We start from the raw sequence: 17,413 nt of genomic DNA, 5'->3' as shown, positions 1-17,413 counted from the left end.
GCACAGTAAGATCCTTGGTCAAGCCCTTCACCTCTGTGGGTTGTGGCTTTCCTATATGTGAAATTGTGTGATTATCTGGGTGCCTGGGGGTGGAGGTTAGACTTAACAATATTAAGACCCCTTTCATCTATACTTTCTTTGATTCTGCAATCCTCTGACCCACAGTGTTTCTGTTCAAGGTTAGGGATGAGGGCAAGAAGGAAAGGGCAAATGACTACTTCATTTAGGAGTTTCCAAGATTCAGCCAGCTCCAGCTGGACACTGCAAGGGTCTTGGTATGTGCAGGCTCAGATTAAGAGTTGGCAGAGATATCAGGCCGCCTCCTCAGTGCCCAGTTTTAATGAACCGCTCTTACGAGCATTCTGCATTCTGCTAGAGACAATGCTGTTTATAATGTCAGTTACAGCCAGTCATCTCAGTAGGGAAACCAATAATGAAACCCAGCAATTAAAGAGCAAGGCAGGATTGCTGCCTCACTCCCTGCCCACTCCACCCTGCAAGCTATCCTGCTCTTGACCCCTTAGAAAACTCCTAGTAGCTAGTAGGGTAATGGGGAGGGAGAGGTGTGGAGGAGGGACACTACTGGGCTCTGAACTCCTCACAGTGAGTCACCACTGAGCTCACCCTATGAGTGAGGAAGTCTACCCCTGCATGTCTTGCACCCTCCCTGCCCCCTGTGCCCACCAAATACCCCAAGGCCAAGGGTCATTTTCTTTAAGAATGGACACAAACAGATATCCTACTGAATGTGTTCTTGGCCATTGCTGTGGACAACCTGGCTGATGCTGAGAGCCTCACATCTGCCCAAAAGGAGGAGGAAGAAGAGAAGGAGAGAAAGAAGCTGGCCAGGTAACCCTCTAAGCTTACCTAGACCCAAAGCCCCAGGGTCCCAGTTCTGGAATGCCATTCCCATTAGTGATAAAGAGAGGCTTCGGTGCTGGCCTCTGTCAGCCATCCCTCCTAGAGGGCACTGGGTTTGAGGCTTCACAGTAAGCTTCACCCAACTTTCTCTACTATTTATTAGGTATTGCCCTAAAATGGGGAACATTGTGAATTATAGTATTTGTGAAGGTATTCTATTTCCCACCTGTCTAAGAAGTTGGGGGATTCTCTTTTGAGAAGGAAGGTCATGATAGGTGGTGGGAATGAAGGATGGGTAGAGGAGGAAGGCAGCTGCTTAGAGGGGAAATGCAATTCCAGCTGAGTGATAACTTTTTGCTGTTTTATAAATCATTGCCAGTGTTAAGAAAACAAGATAAGGCCCTGCATTGTCTTCTGTCATTGTCTAGATGGAACTGTCATACGCCACACATCTGCTGGATACCAAGCAGAGTTTTCTAGGAACCAATCCTGAATCAGATCCAGAATCTTTCTCTGATTCAGACATAGACTAGAGCAACTGAGAAGCTGAAATAGTCCAACTAAGTACAAGACAGAGCAAAGTGTGGCTTGGTGCCTGGATGGAGGGCCCAGCCCAACAGCATCTGTGATTGAGTGACACATGCCATGTGCCCTGGGTAAAGGATGATGGACATAGGCCCAGGGAATCTGCTCCCACTAGTCCCCAGAAGACCACAAGGTAGTTGATTTCTTCATGTCTCCTGTCATTCAGTAAACATCCCTTTAATTTTTCTACCTGCTGACCGGCCAGGACTGCCAGCCCAGAGAAAAAGCAAGAGATAATGGAAAAGCCAGCTGTGGAGGAAACTAAGGAGGAGAAAATTGAGCTGAAATCCATTACAGCTGATGGAGAGTCCCCACCCACCACCAAGGTAAGAAGCCATCTTATTCCAGGAGCTGAGAGGGCCATTGCTGGGGGAAGGAGGGCAAAGCCTTCTCAGACCACCCATGGAAACGAGGGAGGAAGGAAGAAAAGAGACTCAGTGGAACAAAGCCCATGAAGATGGACCAGAAACACTAGGAATGTGAAGAGAAGGCAGACTGGTTGAATTCCAGCCTTCTGTCGATGTCTTGAAGGATATATACAAGATAATAAGGATATACTTTTGAGTCAACAGCTCAACCACTAACCGTGATGCAATTTCAAGGCTCTAAGCCTCTCAAACAATGGAATGTCTCTAATTGGATTCTTCCTCCTTCTCTCCCTTGGCTGCCTAGATCAACATGGATGACCTCCAGCCCAATGAAAATGAAGATAAGAGTCCCTACCCCAACCCAGAAAATACAGGTACCAATCCCACTGCCTAACTCTGAGGTTGGGAGGTTGGGGGTAGAGAGCCAAGTTCTAAAGCCACATGGAACTACCTATGTATTAGGATCAATGGCTCCAGTTTCCCTCTACAAGCACCTTGCACTGATAAATGTCTTTTGTCTCTGTAGCTAGGCATTACCAATCATCATCCAGAGGAGAACTTTGCTCCTGGCTTCCTCGTAATAACAATATAACATTAAACAAATTGTGTTTGAGCAGTGCTGATTCTATGACTTTTGGAAGGGGGATTCTATATACATTTAAGGTTTTATTATATCCTATGCTGTAAAATCATTAACTTATATAATTTATTAATATAACATATGTTGCAGTGTTACACTCACTTAATAGTAAATCCCGACTCTGCCTTGTCCTTACTCAGGAGGCAGTGCTGAGTACAAGGACAGCTGCCACCACAGATGTCCCACTTGTTGCTTTGTCAAATGTTTTCATTTATTACAAAAAGAGCTCTTACCAACTCAGCCTTCTCATCTTCTGATACATAGATTGGCAGGCAGTCTCCTTTGAGAGGGCTTAATGTCAGAGGTCCTTAGACCTCCCTCCAGAATTCCCTTGTCTCCTTCATGAAACTCTACATCCTGTACAAACCCTCTGTTCACCTTCCTTTTACCTAGAAGTGCAGCTATTATTACCAGCTTCAAGCTTGCAGTCAACTGCACACAATCAAGGGACTGTTGTTTTACTGACATTTCCTTCTCTGTGCAGGTTAAGCTACATCTGGGTTGGTAACCACATTAAGTGGCTAAAAACCTTCTACATTTATGAGCAAAGCTAGGTTTTCCTTTTGACCTTCTCCCCACCAGTTCTCTGCTGGCTTGTCTGCAAAGACACTGGTGGCCATCTTCCATTTTCCTTAGGAAGCAGGTTTGCCGTGGTCATTCCACCCTCACTCACCTCCTGCCTCGAGGGAAGGAGGATTCGATTTCCTGGGGATTGGACAGAAGAAAGAACAAGAAGGGTGTTTCCATATGCTGGGCACTAAACCTTCCAAAGTCTGAAAGCTCTCTGGGTGGGAATTCTTACAGAATTTCAAAGACAGACTAGACATGTTGACCAAATGCAATGGGGAATCCTGTCTTAGTCCTGAATCAACAAATTAACTCTAAAATGACATTTTTTAGATAATTGGAGGGAAATTGAATATGGACTGGAAACTAAGGATTTAAAGTAGTTTTTGTTCATTTTGTTACTGTAGTGATGTTGTCGTAGTTCTAGCTTATACGTATTGAAGTGTGTATGTCTGGAGTCTAGAATGTTTAGAAGCTCCCTTAAAATACTCCAGCAACTCCTGGTGAAGCTGGGTGTGGAGGTTTGCCACACAAGTCTCTCTACTTGTGTGTATATTTTTAAAGTTTAAAAAGAAAAACAGTGATAAAAGAAATCCCTCTGAGCCCTGGGCAGAGCTGGCCCAGGTCCCCCTGCACACAGCATACAGGAGCAGAGAGTGGGCTTGAGGGTCCTTTCACAACGTGCCCAGCTGCAGGCAGGCCCAGGCCTGCTCCTTCTACCAGGCTGGGGGCAGCCACACATATGCCAATAATCTCCAGTTTCATCCATCTAAATATACTCATGGCTTTTCTCTTCTTTGATGCTCTATGACATCAAAGAGAAAAAGGCCAGTGGAAAAAAGATTAATGAAAACATTGTCACCTTATTGGCAACCATTGAAATGTCTCTCTGTTGACCCAGCTTTGAGGATTCTTGGAATGGTTTTGCTTTTAAACTGAAAAGCTATTCCCACACTCTGCTAATTCCTCACGATTCTTTAGGTTTTATAGAGTGTCCTTTCACTAGTCATGTGGCCACCATTCTCTAGCCTGCTCCAGACCCAGACCTTCCCAGGTTTCTCACAGGCATCTCATATAGCTGTGTTGGTCTGTAGACAGTGCAGGCTGTCCTGCCTCAGCCACTGCCACTCTCAGGCTGTGAAGATTAGCCCCTGTGGCCCCCTTGTTTGTTCTCCATCCCTAATTTCCATTTTCTTGCCCAAGAGTGGTGTGCTCTTACAACTGGTGGCTCCACATGTTCCCCCTCACTCCAAGGAACCAGCTTCTGCTTCCCAGCTCCTCCTTCCCCTGTCTCTGCAGGTCACCTCTTGGACCCTAATCCCAGGTGAAACAGAAGTCCCCAAAGACTCCTCCCCAGGTCACTTGGCCTGCTGTCTTTGTTCTTGTCAATCTCTCATTCCCACAGGCTCTTCTCTCCTCTGAACCGTAAAAGGCAAAGAACGTGATCTGCCTCTGCTGTGTCTGCTTCACGAAGATACCCTTTGGGAGGCAGCAGTGGTGAACACTGTACCTGCCCCACTTGCAGCCAGACTCCCAGAGAGAGAAGGGGCAGGGCCAAGGAATATTCTCACACCCTCCTCCTGCCCCACTTCTCACTGGGGTACACCTGTGCCTATACCCCATCCCCAGGATGCTGTGCATGCTTGTCCAGGCTGCACCCAAGCATTTGTGCTGAAGCGGCTAAGGGGGGCTGAGCTCCAGCCTACATTCCCCTAGCAGGGGCCTCTGTCCTTATGTGAACACCCAGCAGAGTGGGGCCTGCTTCTGATTCACACAAAGTGCTAACTGGCCAGCAGTGGAGCATCAGTCCTTCCCTCCCTGTTTAAGCCCCAAAACTCAACAGTTGGTTTGAGCCTCCCTGCTTAGTATACACTAGATTTTAGAAATCTCTACTCACCCAGGAAATGTGCCAAGTTGTGCTTTTACTTAACCAACTCTTTTTTTTTTAATATGAAATTTATTGTCAGATTGGTTTCCATACAACACCCAGTGCTCATCCCAAAAGGTGCCCTCCTCAATACCCATCACCCACCCTCCCCTCCCTTCCACCCCCCATCAACCCTCAGTTTGTTCTCAGTTTTTAAGAGTCTCTTATGCTTTGGCTCTCTCCCTCTCTAACCTCTTTTTCTTTCTTCCCCTTCCCCATGGACTTCTGTTAAGTTTCTCAGGATCCACATAAGAGTGAAAACATATGGTATCTGTCTTTCTCTGTATGTCTTTCTCTTATTTCACTTTATTTGAGTGAACATACAGATGTTAAGAGTCATCAAGGACTTAAAATTAAGAGACACTTGAAAAGGAAACGTGAATGATATCAGAGAAGGCATAGGACAGCACCAGGTGCTGTGGGGAGACTCAAACTGCTGCAAGGGGTTCTAGCAGAAGCAGGGCAGTGAGGTGTGGTGGGGGAGAGACAGCCAGCCTTCACAGAGAAAGGTGGGCTGGGCTGGGCTTTGTGTCTGGGGAGTTGGAGAGGAAATAAGTTGTTTCAGAACATACTACTGTCATAGACGGGGAGCTGGAAGAAACCATGGAGATAGTCATTCACTTACATGTACCAGGCACTGTGGCAGGCACCAGGGATACACCTGTGGGCAAGACAGAGAAGGCTGCTCCTCTCCTGGAGCTTACGTTTCAGTGGGGAGACAATGAGCAAGAAAGGGGGCCAACTGAAAGGCAACATGAGGTGGCAGTAAGCAGCAAAGAAGTAATGAAACCAAGAGGTGTGTTACAAGTTACTCACTGACACAGGCTGCTTTGGCTGTGTAGTCAGCGAAGGCATTAGGGCTGAAACCTGACTAAGTCACAGGAATTAGATGTATGGAAATGAGAGGAAAGAGCTTTCTAGGTGGAAGGCTAGCAATTTCAGAATCTCTTGGGCAGAATGTACCTGTCTGTGGAGGAATCCAAAGAGGCCAGTGTGCATGGAGCAGAGAGAATGAAGGGGAAAGGTAGTGGGTGGGACAGGGACTAGGCAGGGGCAGGTGGGACAAGGCTTCAAAGGCCTCCTGAGAGGTTTGGATCTGAGCTGATGCAATGGAGAATCACCCAAGGTTCTCAAGCAGAGGAAGACATGATCTAGTGTTGGAATTACCTTTGGAAGACTGTGCCTCATAAAGACAGGGCAGTAGATGGTCAGGATGAGGACTGGAGGCAGTGAGGATGTTAGCAGTGGTCCTGGTGAGAGGCAGTGGCTGCTCAGCCCAGGGTGGTGGTGCTGCAGACAGAGAAGTGGCAGGACTGGCACTGCATTTTGCAGGACTTGCTAGTGGCCTAGAAGTCAGGGGGAGAGAGTGAGCAGTGGAGGGAGATGAGGTTTTAAACTGAGCCAGCAGAGAAGATGCCCAGTGCAGCAACAGGGGCATCCTCAGCCTTATGTCTCAGTACTCCACCCACAAAGCTCACCTCAAGGTGCCAATCACACCAATGAACTTTGGGGCTGCACTAAAAACTGTAAGTTCCTTGAGGGCAAGAACCACAGCTTTGTGTTCGGTACACTGTAGGCAGTAGGTGTTAGAAGTAATTATTTTTATTTGAATCAGCCATGAGCAAAATCACAGAAGTGAAAACGAGTGTCAAATGGGTAGGGGACATGGATCACCAAGGACCAAGAGTGGGGCATCCAGCCCCGCAGTGGTTTTACTTTTGAGCACTGGACCCAGCCATCTGGAAAACAGCAGCAACCCTGAAGTGTGGCAACACCTTACTGGCCACACTTCTCCAAACCCCAAGAATGGGGATGGGAAAACTGGAGATCCCACAGGGTCCCCTGGCATCTGGGAGTGGAAGTCTAGGTGACTCAGTTGCCAACCCCAAAAATGAACTTTACTTGACTTTTCCTCCCCTGCCAACCTCTCTCCTTACACTTAATACATGCAAAGCATCACATCTGTCAGATTCTTTCCCTTTGAAGATTTGTGTTTGTCCTTCAGAAGTAGTTTCCTCCTAAACACTATGCCTGGAATTCAGCTCATGTGTGTCTGAATGGACCAACTGACTTGCTTCTCCCCAGGAATGGAAATCAGGGTAGAGCTTCACAAACCATGAGGCAAGCTATTGCAGATGAAAGAGCATGCAAAATTCTTCACCAGGAACTTGGAAAAACACAAAGCTAGTAAATATGTTTTTCTATAAACACACATGATTAAAATAAGCATTAAATTACCTGTTACCAAATTATCATGAATAAGAAAGTGTTGGGTCATTTAGAGCAAAACTGAAAAGAATACAAACAGCTGAGCAGGAATTTAAGATCCTTCTCAATTAAATTTCATTTATAAATATTGTGATTCAGGCCAACTCCTGTTTTACTTATTTTGCTTTACAAGGAGACTCTGCCTTTCTTTTACTTACCAAGGTTTGGTTAGAAAGCTTCAACCATTGGCCTGTTCACCTCGTGCCTCTCTTCTGCTAAAAAGATTAATTGCTTTGCTGGTCAGCTCTAATTATGCCAGGGGGATAAAAATTTGATTTATTCCTATATTCTTCTGGTCCCCCCAAAAAGCCTTAGGCCCCTAAATGTTTCTTGCTTGATAAAAAAAAAAAAACACTTTCTGTGGTTGATGGGCATTGAGGAGGGCACTTGTTGGGATGAGCACTGAGTGTTGTATGGAAACCAGTTTGACAATAAATTATATTTAAAAAATAAAAAAAGAACCACTATCTGTGCCAGGCATTTTTTTTTTCTTGGCACAACCTAGCTTCATTTTAACCAGAAGAAGAGAGACCATGCAGAGACATGGCTGGTCCCTAAGATAAACGTCCTGTAACTATCTTTCCAACCAGCTTAGTCTCCACCTGACCCTCTTCTTTTGTAAAGTCCCTTTCTTTATAAAGCAGATGTTGATGTGAAAGTGTAATCATCAAAAAACAAGGGCTACTATGTGCTGAGCAGAGTGTCTCTCTCCAGGGTTTTCAGCACATGAAGAGATGGAACAGATACATGTAAAGTCAGGCATTCAAGGTATTTGGTCCCAAGTGCCGAGTGAATGCAGGAGAATGACAGGGCTGCTAGAATCACATGAAGGTCATTCTCAAGAGCCCAGGTATTCGGGAGAGCCAAGTGAATGATGCTGTCTTACCTGGGAGTCCTTCTGGCTCTACACCGGGAGATGAGAGCATTTCAAATAAGGAGACAGCATGAGGAAAGGAGAAAGCACATGGCGAGTGTATTCATTTCCTGGGGCTGTCATAACAAATTACCATGAACTTGGTGGCTTAAACCAGCAAATATTTATTCTCTCACATTTCTGGAGCCTATAAGTCTGAAAGCAGGTATTAGCAGGACCATCCTCTCTCTAAAGGCTCTGGAAAGAATCCCATTCTCGCCTTGTCCCCATCTCTGCCAGTGGCCAGCAATCCTTGGTGCTCCTTGGCTTCCAGCCTCATCTCTCTGGTTTCTGCCTCTGTCTTCATGCGTGTGTGTGTGTCTGTGTCTCCTTATAAGAATAATAGTCCTTGGATTTAGGGCCCACCCCACTCCAGTATAACTTCATCATGACTATACATCTGCAAAGTTACTGTTTCCAAAGTAAGGTCATGTTCTGAGGTTCCAGGTAGGCATGAATTTTGGGGGGACGTTATTCAACCCACTACTACAAACCTTCAGAAAACAGTTTGATGTGAGTGGAAAATTTGTTAGGGAATAACAGCAGGCAGAGATCAGACTGAGAAAGATGCTAGCACTACTTACAGGCTAAGAGTCTTCTCTGTGGGTAGAGATAGTAACAACAGCTAACATTTATATAGCACTTGCTATGTGCCAGGCGCCACTCTGAGGTATGTATGTACTATTATCCCATTTGCAGATGGGGAAACTGAGACCAGAAAGACTAAATGCCAGAAAGAAACAGAGCCAAGATTTGGATCTAGACATGGCCAGAGAACCCATGTTGTTGCTCCCATTCCCTCTCTAAACATTTTTAAATGCATTTGACCAGAACAAGATATGTAGTAGTTTCCTTCCATGGGCAGTGGCCGTGTAAGCAAAGGATTTTGCTTTTGGTCCACAGTAAATGTGGCCCCTGCCCAGGATAACAAAGGGGCTTCTCAAACTAGTGTTAATGTCTAGTCTTTTGAATGAAGTGCCTTTTGTGGCCAACATCACTGTCCTATTATCCCTACAGCACATGAGTTTTTGGTATTTTTCAGGAATGGGAGTGTTGATTTTAAACTCCAAGGATGGAGTCGATTGCAAGTCACCTAAGCCATACCCATTACCCTACCTGCAGCCTAGATGGACAGGCACACCTGGCAATGCCCCAGTCTTCCCCGATCACCTTTCCTAGTGCCTTACAACTAGAATGACCAACCATCCCAATCTGCATGGGACTGAGGAGTCTCTTGGGATGTGGGAATTTCAGTTTAAAAACCAGGACAGTCCTTGACATGAACTAGCCACCCTACTTACAACCCCCTTTGTCATGTGCTGCCAGAAAAGTCTCTCTAACAAAGATTCTAGCAGCACTCACAGGGAGAGAGCTGAATGTCTTTGTTGATACCCTTCATTTTCAGAGATGCAAATGATGTCTTGATTCTGGTTGGTAGGAAGCTATCTGGAAGTAGGCAGCATAGTGGTAAAAACCTAGTGGGAGTAGTGGAGTTATTTAGAATGGTGCTTTTTTTCTTACAGGAGAAGACGATGAAGAGGAGCCTGAGATGCCTGTGGGCCCCCGCCCACGACCACTCTCTGAGCTGCACCTTAAGGAAAAGGCAGTGCCCATGCCAGAAGCCAGTGCATTTTTCATCTTCAGCCCCAACAACAGGTGTGCAAGAATGGTGGGGAAGGTGGGACTCTACTCTCTCCATGCTACAAGCACAACAGATGCTAACATCCTCCAGCCTCTGAGTGGAGCCTGGGACTCTCCCAATCCCCCACAACTTGTGCAAACAGGCACTGATTTAGGGAAAAGTATCCTATATTCCAAATCAGAAGACTTGGGTCTGTTTTTCCCTCCATTTTTTGACACATGTAAACTCTATTTCTACACTTTTGGTGATTACCCTTGGTAATTTACTAAGTCTATTTAACTTAAAATCTGAAGTTAAGCAGTATCTTACACCTCCTCCTGCAAAATAGAAAGAGCTTATACTGTTTTAACTTCTCTCAGCCCTCCTACCTTACATGTTATTAATTAGTATTTTAGTCCTGTCCTTTATTTTTAACTTCACAAGTTAGACATTATTATCATTTTCATTATTATTATATAGACCAATGTATACTTGGATTTACATACAACTTCCCATTTTACTCATTCACCATTTTTTCATGTATCTCAGTCCACCCTTCTGTAACCATTTTCTTCCTAAAGCACATTCTTTAGAAGCCCCTAGTGTTTCTTTTTGTTGTTGTTTTTGTTTATGTTTTTGTTTATTTTTTTTACTATGAAATTTATTGTCAAATTGGTTTCCATACAACACCCAGTGCTCATCCCAACAGGTGCCCTCCTCAATACCCATCACCCACCATCTCCTCCCTCCCACCCCTCATCAACCCTCAGTTTGTTCTCAGTTTTTTAAGAGTCTCTTATGATTTGGCTCCCTCCCTCTCTAACTTTTTTTTTTCCTTCCCCTCCTCCATGGTCTTCTGTTAAGTTTCTAGGATCCACATAAGAGTGAAAACATATGGTATCTGTCTTTCTCTGTATGACTTATTTCACTTAGCATAACACTCTCCAGTTCCATCCATGTTGCTACAAAAGGCCATATTTCATTCTTTCTCATTGCCACATAGTATTCCATTGTGTATATAAACCACAATTTCTTTATCCATTCATCAGTTGATGGACATTTAGGCTCTTTCCATAATTTGGCGATTATTGAAAGTGCTGCTATAAACATTGGGGTACAAGTGCCCCTATGCATCAGCACTCCTGTATCCCTTGGGTAAATTCCTAGCAGTGCTATTGCTGGGTCATAGGATAGATCTATTTTTAATTTTTTGAGGAACCTCCACACTGTTTTCCAGAGTGGCTGCACCAGTTTGCATTCCCACCAACAGTGCAAGAGGGTTCCCGTTTCTCCACATCCTTGCCAGCATCTATAGTCTCCTGATTTGTTCATTTTAGCCACTCTGACTGGCATGAGGTGGTATCTGAGTGTGGTTTTGGTTTGTATTTCCCTGATGAGGAGCGACGTTGAGCATCTTTTCATGTGCCTGTTGGCTATCTGGATGTCTTCTTTAGAGAAGTGTCTATTCATGTTTTCTGCCCATTTCTTCACTGGATTACTTGTTTTTCAGGTGTGGAGTTTGGTGAGTTTTTATAGGTTTTGGATACTAGCCCTTTGTCCAATATGTCATTTACAGATATCTTTTCCCATTCCATTGGTTGCCTTTTAGTTTTATTGACTGTTTCCTTTGCAATGCAGAAGCTTTTTATCTTGAGGGGGTCCCAATAGTTAACTTTTGCTTTTATTTCTCTTGCCTTTGGAAATGGGTTGAGTAAGAAGTTGCTGCGGCTGAGGTCAAAGAGGTTGTTGCCTGTTTTCTCTTCTAAGGTTTTGATGGTTTCCTGTCTCACATTTAGGTCTTTCACCCATTTTGAGTTTGTTTTTGTGTATGGTGTAGAAAGTGGTCCAGTTTCATTCTTCTACATGTTGCTGTCCAGTTCTTCCAGCACCATTTGCTAAAGATACTGTCTTTATTCCATTGGATACTCTTTCCTGCTTTGTCAAAGATTAGTTGGGCATGTATTTGTAGGTCCAGTTCTGGGTTCTCTATTCTATTCCATTGGTCTATGTGTCTGTTTTTGTGCCAATACCATGCTGTCTTGATGATTACAGCTTTGTAGTAGAGGCTAATGTCTGGGATTGTGATGCCTCCCACTTTGGTCTTCTTCAATATTACTTTGGCTATTCGAGGTCTTTTGTGGTTCCATACAAATTTTAGGATTGCTTGTTCTAGCTTTGAGAAGAATGCTGGTGCAATTTTGATTGGGATTGTATTGAATGTGTAGATAGCTTTGGGTAGTATTGACCCAAAGCCCCTAGTGTTTCTTTATATAAAGTCATTTGACCTGTTTATCTCCTGTTCTTATTTTCATTTCTTGTTCTTGAAAGATAGTTTTGCTGTGTACACAATGTTAGGTTGACAGGATTTGTCTTTTAATATATCAAAGGTATTATTATACTGTATTTTTCCTACTATCATTCCTTTGTAGATAATCTTCCCCTTACCTCTAGCTGTTTTGAATATCTTATGTTGCCTTTGGTATTGTATAGATATACTACCATGTGTCTAGATATGGATTTCTGGCCATTAATCCTGCTTGGAATGTTATTGATTTATATTTTTCTCTAATTGTCAAAAAAAAAACATTAAAAATTAGAATGAGAATTGCTAATTCTTGAAAATCTCTTAATCTCTTTCTGTTCTTTCCTTCTAGCATTCCAAGTAGACATATGTTAAACCTTCTCATTCTGTCCTCCTACGTCTTAATGTGTCTTATAAATCTTTCACCTCATTATATCTCTTTTAGTATTCAGGGTAGTTTTCTCAGTTATATCTTCCAATTTCTTAATTCTCTCTTTAACTTTGTCTACATTACTGTTTAAACCAGTTTTTATATTGACTTATTTTTTTTTCATTTCAAACAGTTCCATTTGCAGCTTGATTTTCTAGAGCCATCTGTCTATATCTAATACTTCTCCTATTAATTCCTCAACTTTGTGATCAAGTCCTTTATTCTGTTAAATATTTCAAATATAGTTGTTACATTCTCTACCTGATATGTTCAGTATACACAGTCTTTGGGAGGGCGTTCTAAATCATTTATTTGTTGTTTCTTCTGATTTCTCATCTTAGAAGTTCATCCTCTTATGTGCATAATGATTTTTGATTGTGACCTCAGTACTTCATCAGATTCTTGTGGACCTAAATTAATATTGGGAAGCTTTCTTCCAGAGGCTTCTTATGAGTGTTGGCTTAGCCTAAAAGTCCCAAGCTTCTGTGCCCTACCTTAAGATTGGCTTGAAATGCAGTTTCCCCATAGCAGTGCTACTACTAGCATCTATTCTCAGGCAACTCTGCCCTTCCTGGATACCTATCACACAGACCCTGGCTCAGTGGATTTGCTTATTTGTTTGAAAAGGATAATCAATGCAGACCTTCTAACTCTAATGAAGCCAGAATTGTCCCATAGAGTTTTCCATTTCCAAGATTTGCTGCTTCTGCAGCAGTGGGGTCTCTCAGAGCACTACAATGTTGTGAGAAGAAGTCTGAAAGCCTGGATTCAAGCCCTGAACACCGCACCCCCCCACACAACACTCTACAAATTGTCTTTCTGGGCCAGCCTCTCCTTCCAGGGTTTCAGTGTTTTTACCTATAAAATGAAGATAATAACACCCGTATCCCCTTCCTGAGCTGCCAGGATGAGATAGTATATAAGACACACTTGACATTCAAGGATTTAGCCTTTGTGGTACTACCAATGAGTGCCCAGAGGTCCATCCATGTAGTTCTTTATAATTGTGCTGAAGTGTGGAATTGAATTGCATGCCTTGGAGCTATTACACAGGAGCATATTGCCTAGCCAGAGAGTAGGCTTAGCCAGCCTTTCAGCATCGACTCTAGGTGGGATCTGTTGTTCCCTGTATATAAAAATATGAAGGAGATCTTATAAAATGATTTAATGATGGGGAAAAAGAAGTGCCCCCAAAAAAGCCAATTGTTAATGTCACAGCAGTATATGAAAATATTGGGATTCCTGAAGGTCTCAGATGTAACCCTCCAAAATGTCAAAAGCTTACTGCCTGTGACAGTGCTTTATAGCTGCAAAGTTCTATACAGATGTGCCTCACACTGAGGGTGTAGAGGGGGGTGGGATGTGATTGTCACTACCCTCAGCAGTAAGACCTCAGGTTGAAGAGCCCACTCTCAAACTAACAAGCACCTTTGATAAGCTGAAAGAAGGAGTTGAGCTCCGGAGACCCAGGAGCTGCTTCCCTGACCTTTCTGACATACTTCGGTCCTTCTTTCCTCCTCCCCACACAGATTTCGCCTCCAGTGCCACCGCATTGTCAATGACACGATCTTCACCAACCTGATCCTCTTCTTCATTCTGCTCAGCAGCATTTCCCTGGCAGCTGAGGACCCTGTCCAGCACACCTCCTTCAGGAACCATGTATGCATTCCCTTTTGTCCCCTGCACCTCTTCTTCCCAAGGATGGGACTGGGCCCAGAGCTCTGTTGCCAACCTCAATCAAGACCCCAATTCCAAATATTATAATCAGATGCACAATAAACATTTCTTTAAGAGATTAGGGCTTTGGTAGAAACCATCATAAATGAATAAGAGAACCTGTACCCAAGGCTGGCCTGATTGGCAAAATTCAGGACCTTCATTGCCCTATGGATGTTTCCCTGGTTCCCTATGTACTTAGTAAAAAGTAGCCTCTGACTTCCTGCCTTGCTCCCAATAAACTCTAACTGGTCCTAATCACCAAGCAGATAGGGGGAGCATTGGCAAATAGGTGCCAAAGATGAGGCTGACCTTATACAAAAGAGAGCTTCAGTGACCTTCTGTAGAGTAGAAAATTAAATTTAGAGACCCACCCAAGGCTCTGGTAAACAATATTAAAGGCTAGAGTAAGAACTGCTATATCTCGAAGCCTGAAGACTTTGTCAAATCCCAACCAGATGGACGTGAAGAGAAGAGTCCACCAACCTAAAGTCATACTCATGCCAAACCACTTGGTGGTCCTGCAGCCTGCTTGGTCCAGAGTTTTCTTAAAAAGGTGTTGGCCCTAACTCTGATCCATCACCTGAGATATAACAGAGTGTGAACCATGTAGCCTGCCCCCAGCCTCGGCAGTCCTCGCATTAAGGATCTTCCTTCCTATGCCCCAAAGAACACAACACCAGTATTTCCACCAACATGAGAAGCCAGCTGAGTCACACCAAAGTGAGTTAAGTATTTTGCATTTTCCTGCAATAAAAAGAAAACTCCACTCTCTGTCCTTTTGACAAGCATCCCAGTGGTCTGATTTGGGTTTGTAAGTAAATTGGATTAATGAGAAAAGCATCCAACCAAATGCTGCCCAGACCCAGGACCCTGGAAGCTCCCCTCACATGTCTGGGGACTTCGTGTGGAGCCACTAAGCTGCCTGAGGCCAGCCCCACTTCAGGATCCAATGCTGTGTATATGCTACTCATCTCCTAACTGTCTGTCTCCACATGGAAAAGCTCACATGACATGTAGTGTGGTTCTGAAGAGTGACTCCTTTTCTGGTGAATGTCCGCTGACCTCTCCTTCCATCCTGCTTCTCTCCCTTCCCACCCCATTCCCACCCTGTTTCTTTTTGTTTTGCAGATTCTGTTTTATTTTGACATTGTTTTCACTACCATTTTCACCATTGAAATTGCTCTGAAGGTAAAGCCCTAATGCTTCTCCCCATCCTGTCCTCCGTGAGCCTCCACTAGCTCTCTGCTGCTGTCTGGCGCTAACACACATGTTTCTGTTGGTGTCGAGTTCACTCTCAGAGCCACTAATCCAATTGTGCTTATTTTTCAGATCCTAGGCAATGCAGACTATGTCTTCACTAGTATCTTTACATTAGAAATTATCCTTAAGGTAATGCAATCTGAGCAATGCACTCTCTGCCTATTTCTCTATATCTGCTGTCTCTTTTCTCTCTTGTTTCTTTCACTCTTTTTTACTGTCAAGCATGAAATTTGATGAATTAGTGCCCCTCACTTTGTGCCCCTCACTTTGCTCAGGCTCAGAAGCTAGAAGAAACCCACCGCCACTGCTGTGCCTCCTGTCAGCCTGGAAGGCTGGAAGGCTCACAGTGTCAACACTGATGATGTCCTGTCACCAGGTCTGGCACTGTGCCAATGCGTGTTGTGCCCCACCACCCCCACACACCCTACCTCCGGGTCATTGATGACTGACCCCTGCTTAGAACTCCCCCTCCCTCCTCCTCCCCAGAGGAGATGCTGCACAAACTCCAAGAGTGGAAAAGCTCATGGGGCATGGGAAATCACTTTGTCCATGCCCTTGGACAGCCTTGGTCAACACCTTCCTCCATACAAGTGGCAGGCACCAGGGCTAGGCTCCAGATGGGCCTGGGTGATAGGAATCATGGGCCTAATTAATGCAAGATTTGGGGCCAGTCTTCCATTGGGGGCTTTCAACAGACGACTGTAGATTACTTGAGTCCTCAGTTTCCTGTTGAAAAGCCTTGTTACGATGCCCCTTGCCCTAAGCATAAAAGAAGAACCAGGTCCCAAGCCCCGGTCCTGAGAGCACATGGAGCTGGCCCGGCCTGTGACTGGTGGCCCCAGGTGCTGCTGACCCCTGATGGCAGAACTTCTACAGACTTACCCCATCGGTAGAACCCACCTCTGAAAGCATTGGGATGAGAGAGATTGCTAAGTTTTATTTTATTACTTCTATTAATTTATAATTAATATATTATTTATATTTATTTTATTATTATTTCTAAGTTTTTCCAGTATACATCTGAGCCTCTAAAACAATGTATTGCCAAACCACTCCATCTGAGACTCAGGATGTGAGTTCTGAGACCCAGGAAAAGTACATTTCAGCATTTGCTTTCTTCTCATTTACCTGAACAGGAGGGTTGTAGGCTCTAAAATATATCCTTCAGCTTGGTGTCTTCTTCCTGGGAGACTCATCTGGGACTCCTTCTCCCAAGGAGTCCAGGCTCCCTCTCCCCCTCCCTGGGGCTGATGCCAGCCACTGTCCACATCTGACCATGTGCCACAGCTAGCCTGCAGACCCTTCTTTTCCTGATGCAACTTCTAAGTCATGACCCAGACTTTTAATGTACATGACAGTTTTGTCACATCCAGATACAAGTTGAGTGGGGCCGTTTTGAGTGTTCACTGTGTCTGTGTCCCCAAAAGGCTGAGCTGTCCAGACCTCCAGCTTCTGTCCCTGGCTCCAGTGACCAAGGGAGTTCCTCAGGTTTCCTCTTCTACTCTAGGACAGTGGATCTGACCAGGCCCCAATCCCTGGGGGTGGGAAAAGGGAACCAAAAGCTGTCTACCTGCATTGAGATGTAGTCTGTAAAACCCCCTTTCCATGGTGAGCTGAGTTCTGGACTTCAGACTCAGGGAGGCACACGAACACCCAAAATTCTTTCCTGGTATAAGAAAAGCTCTGAGGCCCATTTCTCAGGACTCCTCCACAGAGCTTCCCTTATGGATTTCAGTGGTGCTGTTTATCCTTCAAGGTTGCCATGCAAACAGAAGTGAAAGATCTCTTTGCAAACATTATCATGGCAAGAGCCTTCCCTCCCTTCACCCTCTCCCTCTTCTACTCCCTTTGATACTCAGTGTGCTTCTAAATATAAAGCCCAGTCCCCACCCCACTTCCCTGCACCTCCTTCCACTGGGCCCCTCTGCCTTGCCTGAAGGCTCAGCTTTCTA

General features: G+C 44.6%; 1 protein-coding gene across 1 annotated transcript in view; it reads left to right on the top strand.

Moving 5' to 3' along the window:
- CACNA1C (calcium voltage-gated channel subunit alpha1 C) overlaps positions 1–17,413 on the top strand; it is a 657,848-nt gene that overhangs the window by 550,285 nt on the left and 90,150 nt on the right. The window contains exons 16-22 of the mRNA XM_042945417.1: positions 735–849; positions 1,652–1,772; positions 2,119–2,188; positions 9,653–9,785; positions 14,012–14,141; positions 15,330–15,389; positions 15,531–15,590. Coding sequence (XP_042801351.1) covers positions 735–849; positions 1,652–1,772; positions 2,119–2,188; positions 9,653–9,785; positions 14,012–14,141; positions 15,330–15,389; positions 15,531–15,590 — 689 coding nt within the window. The remainder of the gene's footprint in view (positions 1–734; positions 850–1,651; positions 1,773–2,118; positions 2,189–9,652; positions 9,786–14,011; positions 14,142–15,329; positions 15,390–15,530; positions 15,591–17,413) is intronic.

Source organism: Panthera leo, chromosome B4, assembly GCF_018350215.1.
Source record: "Panthera leo isolate Ple1 chromosome B4, P.leo_Ple1_pat1.1, whole genome shotgun sequence".
NCBI lineage: Eukaryota > Metazoa > Chordata > Mammalia > Carnivora > Felidae > Panthera > Panthera leo.
The sequence above is the reverse complement of the archived record's forward strand: the minus strand, read 5'-3'. Positions and strand labels throughout refer to the sequence as shown.